The 15,425-nt window shown below is 48.3% G+C and overlaps 1 protein-coding gene across 1 annotated transcript; it reads right to left on the bottom strand.

The window, feature by feature from the left end:
- Positions 1 to 5,347: 5,347 nt before the first annotated feature.
- Positions 5,348 to 13,987, bottom strand: DERA (deoxyribose-phosphate aldolase). Its single transcript, XM_053462364.1, has 9 exons — positions 13,845 to 13,987; positions 11,063 to 11,160; positions 10,466 to 10,613; positions 9,947 to 10,042; positions 9,586 to 9,720; positions 9,232 to 9,360; positions 6,990 to 7,102; positions 6,305 to 6,454; positions 5,348 to 5,629 (listed from the first exon to the last, which is right to left on the bottom strand). Exons 1-9 carry the CDS (start codon positions 13,873 to 13,875, stop codon positions 5,573 to 5,575), a joined length of 957 nt encoding a protein of 318 aa, XP_053318339.1. The 5' UTR covers positions 13,876 to 13,987; the 3' UTR covers positions 5,348 to 5,572.
- Positions 13,988 to 15,425: the final 1,438 nt, after the last annotated feature.

The raw sequence follows: 15,425 nt of genomic DNA, 5'->3' as shown, positions 1-15,425 counted from the left end.
TTCAGAAAGAAACGCCTCCATCTTTGTGTTAAGTGAAGGGGAATCAGAGTACTAACCTCGGGGTTAATATCAGAATGGCCTGTGGCGGCAGGAGCCCGGCGGCAGGTCACAGCTCTGGGATTCTGTCTGGAATTATTATAATATGATGATCTCTCAATATCCAGCTAATAAATTTGTCAGCCAATGGGTTTATTTTTTCAGTCGGTTTAATTCAAATCCAGTAGAGCTTTAAAATAATCCAGCAAATGGAATAAAATGAGGATATATCACCCAACAAGCCTGAAGCCCACTCCTCCATCACGCATGAAGCCCACTCAGTGGCCACCTGTCCCCCCACCCTGGAAGGACAGGGACGTTGATGCACAGCTCTGCTTCTCCAGGGGGCATGTTGGGGGGAAAGCCATGGTTCTGGGGAATTTCCGGGGACATGAGGACTTTCTTCGCCAGAAGAGAGTGTCCGTTCTCTGACTTTGTGTAAATTAGGCTCTGGGACCGAAAGGGTCCGTTTGCTGGGGTTTGTGGTGTCGAGGTGGATGGGACCCATCTCCTCTTAATGCCGATTTTCTGCCCGGGCATTGTATGGTGGGCTGATGGGACCCCTTGGTATTTTCTCCTCTTAATGCCGATTTTCTGCCCGGGCATTGTATGGCGGTCCTTCCTTGATATAGAGATCACCAGATCTGTCTGGCTGCGCGTCTTTTCGGATAGTTTTCGGATAGCCGACAGATGCCCCGGTGGCTGTTTTGTTGAGTAACAAAGTAACTTCTCCTTTCCTTTTATTGAATGAAATTGAGAATCACTTGGCAGCGAAGGCCGTGTTCTCGAGCCGCAAGCTTTAGACTGGAATCCGACAATCAGCTTCACAGGGTCTCTGGGCAAAACAGCACCGGCTGCGAACCTGCCGGTCCACCATGAGTGGCACTGAGCCAGGGGCAATGGTCGCCCAAAGTGCTGCCCAAACTCTACACCGCGTGGGTTGGTGGCATTGAGAGGAAGCCCCTGACATTTATTAGGAATGGTCGGCAGTAAGACCTCACTGCGGGTGTCTCTTTTAAAGGGCTGGTATGAGCTGTCTCTCCAACTCTCTCCTTCACTATACTTAAAAATCCCACGTATGTAAAACCAGGAGCGTTACAGAGCTGCGCATCCTCAAAGAATTCATTCATTTCGGCAATAAATACTAGGACGAGGTTCTGAGCCACGTAACTTTATCGACATGTACTGGGTATGGGCAGCGCCATCCACTGGTCATGTGTATCTAACAGGTGCGTGCAGCGCCATCTACTGGTCATGTGTACCTAAGAGGTGCGTGCAGCGCCATCTACTGGTCATGTGTACCTAAGAGGTGCGTGCAGCGCCATCTACTGGTCATGTGTATCTAACAGGTGCGTGCAGCGCCATCTACTGGTCATGTGTACCTAACAGGTGCGTGCAGCGCCATCTACTGGTCATGTGTACCTAACAGGTGCGTGCAGCGCCATCTACTGGTCATGTGTACCTAACAGGTGCGTGCAGCGCCATCTACTGGTCATGTGTACCTAACAGGTGCGTGCAGCGCCATCTACTGGTCATGTGTACCTAACAGGTGCGTGCAGCGCCATCTACTGGTCATGTGTACCTAACAGGTGCGTGCAGCGCCATCTACTGGTCATGTGTACCTAACAGGTGCGTGCAGCGCCATCTACTGGTCATGTGTATCTAACAGGTGCGTGCAGCGCCATCTACTGGTCATGTGTATCAGTAGATTGTGCCGCTTTCTCAATGCGCCTCCAGAATATCATTTGAATGATAAACCACTCGGCGGCAGAAGAAAGGCTTTGGCGTCTGTTCCCCCTGGCTATCTCTGTTCATGCGCAGCCGACGTTCCTGTAGTTTTAATGTCGGCAGGTGGAACGCTAGCGTCTCGGTACCTATTGGCTATTTGTTGAAATGTAGTTCTGTAAAAACAAGTTTCCCTGAAGATCAGATCGGGCTACAAAAACTAAAATATTTATTAAGTGAAAACCTCGTTTTTTTTGAGAACTGATGATACCGACGGAACCCCTCCCCCACCCGGCAATCAGCCAATCCCGGTTACTCTCTGCGCTGGGAGACTTACACCCGCAAACGCATTTCTTTTCGCGATAAATTATTGAACAAAAGATTTTTCTGGTGCTGCGAGAAAGTTTATACCTCGTTCTACTCACCGCGATCTCAGACGGACGCGCCGTGCAGGAGAATCCAGCGATGTCTCCCGTTTAGTGCTCGCCGTGAGGATGTGGAGCCTTTCGTGTCGAGACAATCGGCAGCTATTACAATTAACGCCGAACAGTGTTTGGAGACGCTGCTTGGTAACAGGAACCACGGCAGATTTTCAACAATGAATCCAGGTGGGAAGCGGCGACCGATCTGAATATGAAACATGAAGAAGTAACATGGCGACTAACTAAGGGATCTCAATATATGTCCGGCTTGGGGGGCAGAACAGAATCATTATCCCCTCTACCACCATATTCTTACACCCTATCATCATATTGGCCCAGCCACCATTTTCCATCCCCTACCACTATCACCCCATATTACACCCCAATCACCCCCCATCTTTATGCTCCCTAGCATAGCTTCACATCATCTCTATACCCATCATCTTAATAGCCTTCCCTTAGCATCCCTCCCCTCACATTCATACACTGATCAACAATCATTTTCATTCATTCATACAATTTAACACAGGAGTGTAACAAGAAACCACAGGACTCCAGAGCAAATTCCCCCAGGGCACCCCGACTTCACATTCAAAGTACCACCTTTTCCCCAAAACACCTTAACGGTGCCATCTTTTCCCCAAACCGCTTGTCTCTGCCATAAACCGCTTATTAGTGCCATCTTTGCCCCAAACACTTACACATCCATGCTAACACAAACACCTACTCAAGTACACTTACTTACACATTCATATTAACACATACTTACGCGCACATTCTCATACATACATACTGTACACTCTCTCTTTCTGCCCCTTTAAAGCCTTCTCACCACCCCCTGGGCCCACAGCTTACATCCCTGACGCTGTGGTTCGCTTTTACTGCTTCTATCGGGCCACTCCAAAATTATTCACAAATCCAACCTGGCCGAACCCGTAATGATGACAGACGACAGTACAGAATGCGCTCTATGCAGCACTGTCCAGTACTTACAAACTGCTTAAAAGAAGCACAGAGAGGGTACAGTCAGGGTGTAAATGCTGCCTGAAGCCCTTGTTACCCTGGGCATCCTGGTGGCTGTAGATGAAACTGCAGGTAAAATGCACAGGTCCCAGGGGGTGACCCAAACTCAAATCAGACGAGCCCAGGAGACGACTGCCCCACTGCCCCCCTACACCAGCCCCCATCACCAAACTGGTGGATCCTTAAAAACTGCTTGATAGACCCCATTACAGAAACAGGACAGCAGAGCTAGGAAATGAGCCAAATGAGACCCTCCACGCAGAGTCACCGCTGCGTTCTCCGCTCTGCCCGCCCTCCCCGCTCCTGCGCGTTCTCTGCTCTGCTCGCTCTCCCCGCTCCTGCTTCCGCAGCCTTCAGATTCTTAATATAAATAAAGGAGACGGCGCCAGACGTTTCAAGGACCGCGTTATGGATGAAAATCGCTCTTTTTCTGCGTATTGGAAGAGTAAGCGTTTTCTTGCAGCAGTCGATATATAAAAGGTCAGGATTGGATGGCCTCAAAAACTCCATCTTTAAAGCGGGACATCAATAATCAGTTGCAAATGTAAAGGGAATGGAGCGCTATGCTGCTCCTTATTGCATTCGTTACAAGAGGGAGATCGAGGCGCAGGAATTCACCGCGGACCCTCATGGTGGGAGATGATAGAAAAGCCTCCTTTTCTACACCCCCCGCAGCCCTTCCTCGCGGAAAAATAGAATATTCACAATATAACTGTTATCTTAACGCAATAAAGAATAAATATGCAATAAAAACGTGGAAATTGTTTTCACCTAATGCGATAAATAATGCGGGTAAGTTGAGAAAAGCGCGTTTCTGCGCTCATCTATAGGGGTATAACGAGAATTCCCGATATTCCGCGCCGTCACGTTCGTTTCCTGATATTTAAAGACAAATCAGAGAAAACGACCGGTAAGCGCCGGATTTCCCCGTTCTCATTGCTTTATAACGCGATAAATAATTCCAAAGACCCGTTTATTATCTTAATGCGATTAATAAGTAACATTTGCAATCTTTATGTAAACTGTTGGAAATTTCGACGCTCATCTGAATGTTCCTGGGAAATGCGACGCGATTCTAACGGCTCCATCTGCATCCAATTAAAAAAGGACCTGCAGAGAAAAGTAGTTGGCGCGGCGCGCGGCCGTAATTAGCGGACAGGAATCAACGCTCCGCGCCTTCTCTCCCGCGTTGTTGTCAAACAGGAACATATAATTTTGTCACAAGTTGGTGGTTTTTGGCACGATTCGTTGGAAAATCACTTGTTTTACCCGTTTCCATTAGGCTTCAAAATTCATACCTTTAAGGCAAGTAAAGCGGCGGCCGCGGCGTTCATTGTGCCGGCCGCAATCAGATCGGCGAGGAGGCGGGTGCATAAAATGCGGATCACGCAGAACTCGGAGACTGAAGCACCCCGTTTAGTCAATTTACCCCTTTTACCCCAAGCGAACGACACCGTAATCCACGGAGCAAATTAATAAACCCCCCCTGTCTGCGGCATAAACGCTGGGGACTCCGTCACACTATTTGGCCAAATATATTGCTTAGCCCAACACTACGTCAAAGTACCCCCAACCCAGCGAGTCCGATCTAACCCCCCGGGAGCCCCTCTCATACAGAAAGACCCCCGAAGAGTTACAGACACCAAAGAATCTGGAAATGTAACCCTTTAAACAACATTCAGAAAAATGGGAAACTTCTGTTTGACCGAAAACGACAGAATTCCCAGGACAGACGTACAGAACAAGCTGATGAAGAAACGCATTGCAAAGTCTAAGAGAGGGTGGCAGATAAGAGGAACAGCCTCCCAGCAGAAGTGGTAGAGGGTAATACAGCGAGGGAATGTACACATGCATGGGATAGACATACGGCTCCTGAATCTAGATAAGTGGAACAGCCTCCCAGCAGAAGTGGTAGAGGGTAATACAGTGAGGGTATTGAACATGCATGGGATAGACATACAGCTCCTGAATCTAAGACGAGCAGATTAAGGTGAAGTGGGCGACTAGATGGGCCGGATGGGGCCGACCTGCTGCCCAGATCAGGGATTCCTTAGAATAAATTGTATTTTTGGAGGAAAGCCTTTCGATTTTTGCGACTCGCGGTTCTTCAGACAGTGACTTCAGAGACAGACACCTGTGTAAAAGTTATTTCAGCTTTTATTGTCTAACAAGCTCGCAGTCTAATCCCGTTTAGAAAGCCAATCACCTTCACCTGCCATGACGAGTCCTTTACTCAGGGGTCTTTATTCCTCCCCGGCTGGGGCATGCACATTCCGGGCTGCATTCCTTATACTGTGGGATGAATGCAGAGAGCTCCGCAGGACCCTCTCGTTCTCGATCGGCGGGTTCGATGTCGGGATCCGGGATCAGGCCATCGGCAGATCGTGATAGGCGGCGTATCTGCCAGTCACGTGGTGATAAATCTGACAACCAATAAAACAATTGAAATCTCGGAGAGCTGCCGGTGAGCAGCTCAGCACTGACACGGTTAATAATGTAACAGATAATTGGAATCTAAATACCCCGCTGTGTGGTTTCCATAGAAACCGAGGATACGCAGCACCCCGGCATTAAGCATGGTGGAAGGAGGTTTGCGATACCCTTTACCACGACCAATTACATCCTAAAATGGGACCGCTGAGATCTTGGAGGGCAACAAGACTCTCCATCTTACTCTCGAAAGGGGCTTTTATTATTTAACCCGTTGGCTCCATCCTACAGGGGATGCGGAACCCCAGAAAATGAGGGGAATGGCAAAGAAATGCTGGAAAATTAAACCGATGAGCCTTTAAACAAATGTACAGTGAGGGAATTAAACATGCGCTGGATCCGCATATGGCTTCTCAATCGAGATACGTGGAACAGCCTCCCAGCAGAGGTGGTAGAGGGTAATACAGTGAGGGGATTAAACATGCATGGGATAGACATACGGCTCCTGAATCTAAGACGAGGTTTGAGTCTTTACAGCAGGAGAAATGGGCGACCAGACGGGGGCCGGATGGGGCCGATCTGCCAGCGGGTTCTGTGTACATTATACGAGTTCTGGAAATATGTATGTTGTGCTTTTACGATGCGTTTCTTAGAACATGCGCCATTACCTGCCTCTCGATGTCCCCCAGCAGAGAACTGGCCCCCAGCCGGAAGAGCTCGGGCTTCAGCCATTCATCCCCCAATTCCTCCTTCATGAGCGAGAGCCAGACCAGAGCTTCCTTGGCACTGCGGATCCCCCCAGCCGGTTTAAAGCCCACCTGAAGTAAAGAAGATGGACATTAAGCAGGGGGCAGTTACCGGGGTGAAAATGCCTCGTCCTTCCCACTGCCCAGAACTTTCTGGTGCATGAAAGGGTTAAAGCCCAGAATGCGGTAACAATGTATACTCCATACTTATCATTTTACTCTAAAGCAAGTAACACGGATCTCCCCTTTACGGTTCCGGGTTTCTGGAGGTTCCGGGTATACGACCCAGTATTGGTTGAGCCTCTTTTTGTCTTTTCCCAGAATGCAGCCGAACCCCCAAGAAACTCCTATCACTCGAGACAAACCCACAGACGCTAAGTCACCAAACAATCGGGTACTACTGGGTCTGACCGGGTCCTATTGGGTTTGATCCGGTCCTACTGGGTCTGACCGGGTACTATTGGGTTTGATCCGGCCCTACTGGATCTGACGGGGTACTATTGGGTCTGACGGGGTACTATTGGGTCTGACGGGGAACTATTGGGTCTGATCCGGTCCTACTGTGTCTGCTTCTTTGTTTTTTTTTGTTTTTTAACCCAGGACTTACCTTTATTCCGGTTTTCCAGTAGAAGTCCCGGATCGCTCGCACCATCACCAGCGCTACCGGATACGTGGCATTAACGGACTCCTTTCCTGTTGAAGTCTTTATAAAATCAGAACCTGGAGACAAATTACAAAAATGTGAAGCCACAACATGTATTAGAAAGGGGCTCAGTATACTAAACACATCGATCAAACCACTCAGTCAGTCATATCAAGAAGACCCCCTGTGTGGTGGGCTGCGTGTGGTGTGTACGGATCGGGGAGACCCCTGTGTGGCGTGTATGGGATCGGGGAGACCCCTGTGTGGCGCATATGGGATCGGGGAGACCCCTGTGTGGCGCATATGGGATCGGGGAGACCCCTGTGTGGAGCGTATGGGATCGGGGAGACCCCTGTGTGGAGCGTATGGGATCGGGGAGACCCCTGTGTGGTGTGTATGGATCGGGGAGACCCCTGTGTGGTGTTTTTACTTCTTAATCAAAATCAGAAATATTCTGGAAAGCAAATGATTTTATTTACTTTCACCTAAAAATGTGCATATCCGCAGCGGGATCACAGATTCTGATCCCAGTTGAGAGCCTTGGGTACAATAAGGCACTTAAAGATCCAAAATATGTGACCCTCACGATCTGCCCCGTCACCCAAAGATTGCACCGTGAACACGCGGAGGACACGGGTCTGTGACGCGGTGACATGGGCCCGAAGCACGCGCCCCCCGCCCCCCTCTAATAATTACACACGTTCCTCCGACGGCAGCTGCCCCTCTATGTGGTCCTAATCAATTTGCTGAAACAGGACGACTTTGAATCAGATGTTGATAAAAATAGAAGATGAAGTTTTAATTCTAATGGATTAACCGCAAACTGCAGACGGCCCTTAAAATCCATCTCGTCCTTTTCTCCAGTGGATTTAATGACTATTCAGCAACTCATTACTAAATGGAACAAGATGAACATTTTCCAGTTCATTAAAGAAAAGTGCGATGTATTTTTGCATTGTCCTCATGATTCGTTACAGGGAGTCTTAATTACACGATAATGGATAATGGTTATTAAATGCAGGCGGCTATAATGAAGCTCTATTCATCTGTGAGCCGCGGAGACCGACGAGAGGGCAAAATAAAATGACTGCCTTCACAAGATTAACGGATCAAATTATTATTCAATTCACAAAACCTTTCTTAGACTTTGCGGTAACGAGGAGATTAAAAGCTTGCATTACGCCCGATTTTAAACAATATCTTCAAAGGCATTCAAAGCTTAAATCAAAATGATCAGAAATATCAGGAAGACGGAACATTACACGCCAGGGATCCGGTGATAAAAAAGTTCCGAGGAAAATAAGGGAACGGGATCAGGGCTGTGGAACTCGTCACTAGTGGGATCTGCACCCGAATGACATGAAGGAGCGATCAGACGACTGATGATCTGCAGCTTAATAAAAGTGGATTAATGACGCGGGGCAGAGAGATTAATAAGGGATCCAGAGGTTCAGGAACAAGCTCTGAAGCATCGAAAGACCGCTGGGCGCCTCTCACGTTAACCCAGGGCCCCCGGGACATAGGCTTTCCACGTCCCTGGCGGCGTGTGTCTGGCCCGATCAGCGTGAGAAACTCTCTACACAGGGAAAAGAGGTCAATCATAAGGCACACGCAGCGACATGTCTCTTCCTTTAAGGAGACTGTCAGCCCTCCGCACCCTCCGTGTGGGTCTGTCTGCGGGTTTGTCTTGCCCCACGCGGCTGGTAGGTCTCTGTGAACTGCCGGCGCGGGGTAAATGAATGGCGGCCGTTAGAACGCATTCTATGATCAGCTAAGGGGGTCCGGATGAGGAACAGCAGAGCCATCTAGTGGGCCAAAGAGGTCACTGCAACAAACGAGGAGTCCATGCTTCTCATCTCCTCCTTACACAAGAACATACAACAACACAAAAACATACAACACGTGGACCCCGCAGAGACGGGCCAGGGGCTGTAAACCAGGATTATTAGGATTAAAAAGCAGTCCACCCAAGTGTCCCACTTTCATCCGACCAGTCTCTCTCTGTCCCTCAAATCCCTGACGCCCCTCTTTCTTCCGTTGATGCCCTTGTTTTCTAGGCGAACGTTCGCCGGGTGAGAGGCTATCACAGTGCTTTGAAATGTTGGGCTGCAGGGTGTCGGATCAGTTGTGATACTTGCTGGGTTTGTTACAGAAACTTTAAATCCATGAAAGGAGGGCTCCTCTATTACTCGCCGAGTCCTCTTACCTGCCATCATGGCCACCAGACTAGCTTTGTAGACATTGGTGAGAGAGCCGAGCTCCCCCGTACCCAGGATGGTCTTCATATGAGCTTCTCCACAAGCTTCTCGACACAAACAGATCTCTTTATAAAGCTCTGGAAAGGAAAGAAAACCATTAACAGCAGAATCAGACAGTTCCAGGCCGGTCTGTGGGGGGTAAAGAGGCTCCAGTCATACGGCGGGCATGGGGCATTTGTTCGAGGTCTGCTAGTAAGAATGAGGTAACAAGGCGAGTGCAGACATGCGCGATCTCCGCGTGTTATATAAGCCCACCTTGGTAGAGAGGCAATGCGTTACGCGAGCGATATCCACAGACTCACCTTCCCACTGACCGGTCAGAGCCAACGTTCTGTTAATCACAACGTCGATCTCCGACGCACCGTCCTCTACGGCCATTTTAATCTCTTCTAAGCGAGTCCTGAGTGGAGTCTGTCCGGCAGGGAATCCCGTGGCCACTGCGTGGAAGCAGATACTTTAGAATGATCCCCCTCCCTCATCACGTAATAAAATGAACATATATAACGCAAGCACCGGCGGCTTCCCACCCACAAGTGCATGTCTGTGCGTAATATCTACACGGAACACGCAGCTCACACGGATGACGTTATCCACAAGCATTCCCAGGAATCTGCCCCGCTGTGGCTGCGCGCGGTCCTGCACTCGGAGGGCAGCCGGTTATACCTGAAGCCACATGGATGTTGCATCCAACATCTTTAAGGGCTTTCACCGTGTCGCGCACGCGTGCCGGATACACACACACTGCTCCGGTGGTCACGTCTGGAAAAGATAAAAATAATGCACACGGTCTCATAACGTGTCCTCGTGAGAATAATTATCACACGTCAGGTGCGTACATTATACCCGCTCCGTATAATAACCCCTGGATCACTACACGCGGAATAAAACTGATCACACGTCAGGCGTGTACATTCTACCCACCCCGTATAATAACCCCTGGATCACAACACGCAGAATAAAACAGATCACACGTCAGGCGTGTACATTCTACCCACCCCATATAATAACCCCTGGATCACTACACGCAGAATAAAACAGATTATCACACGTCTGGCGTGTATTATACCCACCCGGATAATAACCCCTGGATCACTACACGCGGAATAAAACTGATTATCACGCGTATGTGACCGCATGTAACCCTGCAGTTTTATCCACAGATGCCCAGCGAGTCGCGGGTACCTAGATCCTCCATCTTTAGCGTCTTCAGGAGGTCGCCTCTGATCGGATGTTTGGCTTTAAAGCAGAGCCGATGGATATTGGATGGCGTGTCATCACCGGAGAGAGTGGTGAGGTCGATGCAGGTCACGGCTCGCAGCAGCCACGCAGCCTGGGGAGGCGAACAATGTAAATGACATGTCACGTACATCCAATTTAGTACATTACACACCATTAACACGCGGGGAGCCAAGGTGCCACACATATTTAGAAACATTCGGTTACACGGCTGTCTGTGGACATTTTCTGGTGGGTCTAACCTCCGATTTGAGATGGACCTAGGCAGGGCGATCAGCATCATTTCCGGCACGTGTCGCCATACACCCGGCTAGCGGAGTGGAGATGATGGGGCTGTATTGGCAGCTAACATGGCGGGGGGGGGGTATTTTTTTAATAGGAAGGCAGAAAGAGTGTAAAAGTTCTTAATCTTAGAAAGAACCCGGATCCGGTTTAATGACGCCACGCTGAGCTAATAATAAGAAGAATGTGTTAAAAGATTAACGTGTTCCCTGCGTCTGTCGTCACGACGATCAGCGAACGGCCGCGCCGCGGAGGCTTTACCTGCCAGTCCTTTTTAACCGTCCGACGCGTTTGGATCTGTTCTGCCCGTCTCAGGACCGCAGGAAGGTTGACCCGCACTTTGGAGATCCAGCCAAGATCTGGGAAGGAAGACATACATGTGTTTAGAGACTTGTCTGGGGGACACGCAACGGGTGAACCGCTGCAGCCAATAAATGGAAGAAGCAAACGTGAAACAGTGATTTTTGGTGTGAAATCCGTGCAAATCCTGAGACTTTTTAAATGGTGATAGGAGAGGCGTTGCCACCGTGACCAATGCTAGCTCTAAGTGCGCGGCACTTGGCCATGGAGCGCCTGTCGTCCCTCTGCCCCGGGGTACGTGCGGCTCTCGTGTCTTGTCCCGTCACGTCCTTGCACGCTCTACGTGCTGCCGGCTTCTTCTTAGTATGTGCTGAGGAATCCCTGCTGGGTCACGTAATTAAATGACCCGTGATGCCCCATGCAGGAGGGACATTTGTATGGCCCATGGGGCATACTTATTGCGTACGCGTGGCTCTCCGTGTCTTTGTGCTCATCAGCGTCTGTTTGCAGCAATGTCGGCTTTTTAACCGTTACCGGTCCGGGGGGGTGCCACGTCAGGCAGACCTCTCGAGCAGAAGGAGGGGGTATTTCTCAATGCCCCGAAGATCCTGGCGGAGGAGGTCACTGCACTAGAGCGCAACGAACGGCCATCGTCAGAATGAACCGGACCTTTGGACTAAAAGTAAATAGTCTGGAATGCTATATAATCATTAGCCTGGTAAAAGGCACTGGGGTATGCTGGTTCTGCCCCGCGTACAGCGCCGATCCCACAAAGGGCAGTGTCAGGATCCCATCAACCATGAAGGACACTGCAGGAGACGCTTTTGGATTGGTCGAGATGCAGAACTTAATCCGCCAATCTGCATCCAAACTGTTACAAATAACGAGATCCACAACATCTGAGAATTTATTATTATCTTTTATTTATATAGCGCCAGCTATTTACGCAGCGCTTAATACAATACATAAATTCAACGGGTCCGACAAGACGAGAATTAACAGACTAAGACAAACCGATACATTAGGTGGAAAGACTCGGCTCGCAAGCTTACAATCTTGAAATGTTATGATGTAATACACAGCAGAACTCATTAAAGAAATTGTGCATTGCATTTGCCCCTATGGAACATGGCGCTATATATATGGAAACACCATTATTAACGTGTGTGTATATATAATCTATATTTCTGCGCTCGGTGCTTATACAGTCACCACATAACGCATGCAGAGTAATATATAGGGGGGGTGTATATAATATCTATATCTGCGCTCGGTGCATATACAGCCACCACATGACACATGCAGAGTAATATATAGGGGGGTGTATATATAATACATATATCTGCGCTCGGTGCATATACAGCCACCACATGACACATGCAGAGTAATATATATGGGGGGTATATATAATACATATATCTGCGCTCGGTGCATATACAGTCACCATGTAACGCATACAGAGTAATATATAGGGGTGTGTGTTTATATAAAACATATCAGCGCTCTGTGCATATACAGTCCCAGTGTAATGCATACCGAGTAATATATAGGGGTGTGTGTGTGTATATAATATATATCTGCGCTTGGTACATATACAGTCACCATGTAACGCATTCAGAGTAATATATAGGGGTGTGTGTATATATAATATATATATCTGCTCTTGGTACATATACAGTCACCGTGTAACGCATTCAGAGTAATATATAGGGGTGTGTGTGTATATAAAACAAATATCTGCGCTTGGTACATATACAGTCACCACATAACGCATACAGAGTAATATATGGGGGGTATATATAATATATATATCTGCGCTCGGTGCATATACAGTCACCATGTAACGCATACAGAGTAATATATAGGGGTGTGTGTTTATATAAAACATATCAGCGCTCTGTGCATATACAGTCCCAGTGTAATGCATACCGAGTAATATATAGGGGTGTGTGTGTATAATATATATCTGCGCTTGGTACATATACAGTCACCATGTAACGCATTCAGAGTAATATATAGGGGTGTGTGTATATATAATATATATATCTGCGCTTGGTACATATACAGTCACCGTGTAACGCATTCAGAGTAATATATAGGTGTGTGTGTGTATATAAAACAAATATCTGCGCTTGGTACATATACAGTCACCACATAACACATACAGAGTAATATATGGGGGGGTATATATAATATATATATCTGCGTTCGGTGCATATACAGTCACCATGTAACGCATACAGAGTAATATATAAGGGTGTGTGTATATAATATATATATATATATATATATCTGCACTCGGTGTATATACAGTCACCATGTAAGGCATACAGAACAATATATAGGGGGTGTGTATATAAAACATATATCTGCGCTTGGTACATATACAGTCACCGTGCAACGCATACAGAGTAATATATGGGGGGGGTTTATATATAATATCTATATCTGCGTTCGGTGTATATACAGTCACCATGTAACGCATACAGAGTAACATATAGGGGTGTGTGTATATATAATATATATATCTGCCCTTGGTGTATATACAGTCACCACATAACGCATACAGAGTAATATATAGGGGGAGGGTGTGTGTATACATATATATATATATCTATATAATATATATCGGCGCTCGGCACATACGTGACCCGGGCGGGAGAGCAGCGTAGCACGCTGCTTTGAGACCCCCCCTATCACTCATCTCGGGACGCGCACGTTCATGCCACCCCCCCGTTCTTACCGAGCTCGGTGCCCGCGTTCCTGTTCGCCATTCTGACAGCAGCCGGTCAATGTAGCAACTTCCGGACTCCGCCCCCAGAGGACGCTCCACCCTGCCCCCCTATTCAACCAATGAAAGCAGATGAGACCCACGTGGTGTCAGACACGGCGAACTCCGTCTGCCAGATATTACCGTGTAGTCAGCATCGGCGTGTAAAGAGTTAAAGAGTCAGAGGGGTAGCTTCTCACAGGCTCTTTGGTATCAGCCCCATGAAGCAAAACAACTGCCCCAGGCTCATCTGGACCCCCCACACACCTCAATTCCTATTTTTACCTCTGAACACCAGCTAATCACAAACAGGACAGGATTCCGCCAATGGAAGGCAACGCAGGGACCAGACCGCAACGGCCTTTGGGCCAACAAACTCCTGTTAGCGATGTCTGGTTCATGAACGAATCGTTCTTTTTATCTGATTCCTTTCAATGATCGAGATGAATCGGTTCAGTAGACTGAACGATTCATTTGTAACAGTTCAGTCTGTGAATCCTCAACTCGAACGAACGAGTGAGTGAGTCAGTTGCTGAACGAGTCAGTTGCTGAACGAGTCAGTTGCTGAACGAGTCAGTTGCTGAACGAGTCAGTTGCTGAACGAGTCAGTTGCTGAACGAGTCAGTTGCTGAACGAGTCAGTTGCTGAACGAGTCAGTTGCTGAACGAGTCAGTTGCTGAACGAGTCAGTTGCTGAACGAGTCAGTTGCTGAACGAGTCAGTTGCTGAACGAGTCAGTTGCTGAACGAGTCAGTTGCTGAACGAGTCAGTTGCTGAACGAGTCAGTTGCTGAACGAGTCAGTTGCTGAACGAGTCAGTTGCTGAACGAGTCAGTTGCTGAACGAGTCAGTTGCTGAACGAGTCAGTTGCTGAACGAGTCAGTTGCTGAACGAGTCAGTTGCTGAACGAGTCAGTTGCTGAACGAGTCAGTTGCTGAACGAGTCAGTTGCTGAACGAGTCAGTTGCTGAACGAGTCAGTTGCTGAACGAGTCAGTTGCTGAACGAGTCAGTTGCTGAACGAGTCAGTTGCTGAACGAGTCAGTTGCTGAACGAGTCAGTTGCTGAACGAGTCAGTTGCTGAACGAGTCAGTTGCTGAACGAGTCAGTTGCTGAACGAGTCAGTTGCTGAACGAGTCAGTTGCTGAACGAGTCAGTTGCTGAACGAGTCAGTTGCTGAACGAGTCAGTTGCTGAACGAGTCAGTTGCTGAACGAGTCAGTTGCTGAACGAGTCAGTTGCTGAACGAGTCAGTTGCTGAACGAGTCAGTTGCTGAACGAGTCAGTTGCTGAACGAGTCAGTTGCTGAACGAGTCAGTTGCTGAACGAGTCAGTTGCTGAACGAGTCAGTTGCTGAACGAGTCAGTTGCTGAACGAGTCAGTTGCTGAACGAGTCAGTTGCTGAACGAGTCAGTTGCTGAACGAGTCAGTTGCTGAACGAGTCAGTTGCTGAACGAGTCAGTTGCTGAACGAGTCAGTTGCTGAACGAGTCAGTTGCTGAACGAGTCAGTTGCTGAACGAGTCAGTTGCTGAACGAGTCAGTTGCTGAACGAGTCAGT

Source organism: Spea bombifrons, chromosome 4 (assembly GCF_027358695.1).
Source record: "Spea bombifrons isolate aSpeBom1 chromosome 4, aSpeBom1.2.pri, whole genome shotgun sequence".
Classification (NCBI taxonomy): Eukaryota; Metazoa; Chordata; class Amphibia; order Anura; family Pelobatidae; genus Spea; species Spea bombifrons.
The sequence above is the reverse complement of the archived record's forward strand: the minus strand, read 5'-3'. Positions and strand labels throughout refer to the sequence as shown.

Bases quoted from the DNA above. Each gene is read 5' to 3' on its own strand.
- DERA (XM_053462364.1), bottom strand. From the start codon at position 13,875: ATGGCGAACAGGAACGCGGGCACCGAGCTCG. The intron at 10,614-11,062 runs GTAAAGCCTCCG...TCGCCTCCCCAG, and splicing joins CGGTTAAAAAGGACTGGCAG to GCTGCGTGGCTGCTGCGAGC. The intron at 10,043-10,465 runs GTACCCGCGACT...TATCTTTTCCAG, and splicing joins GCTAAAGATGGAGGATCTAG to ACGTGACCACCGGAGCAGTG.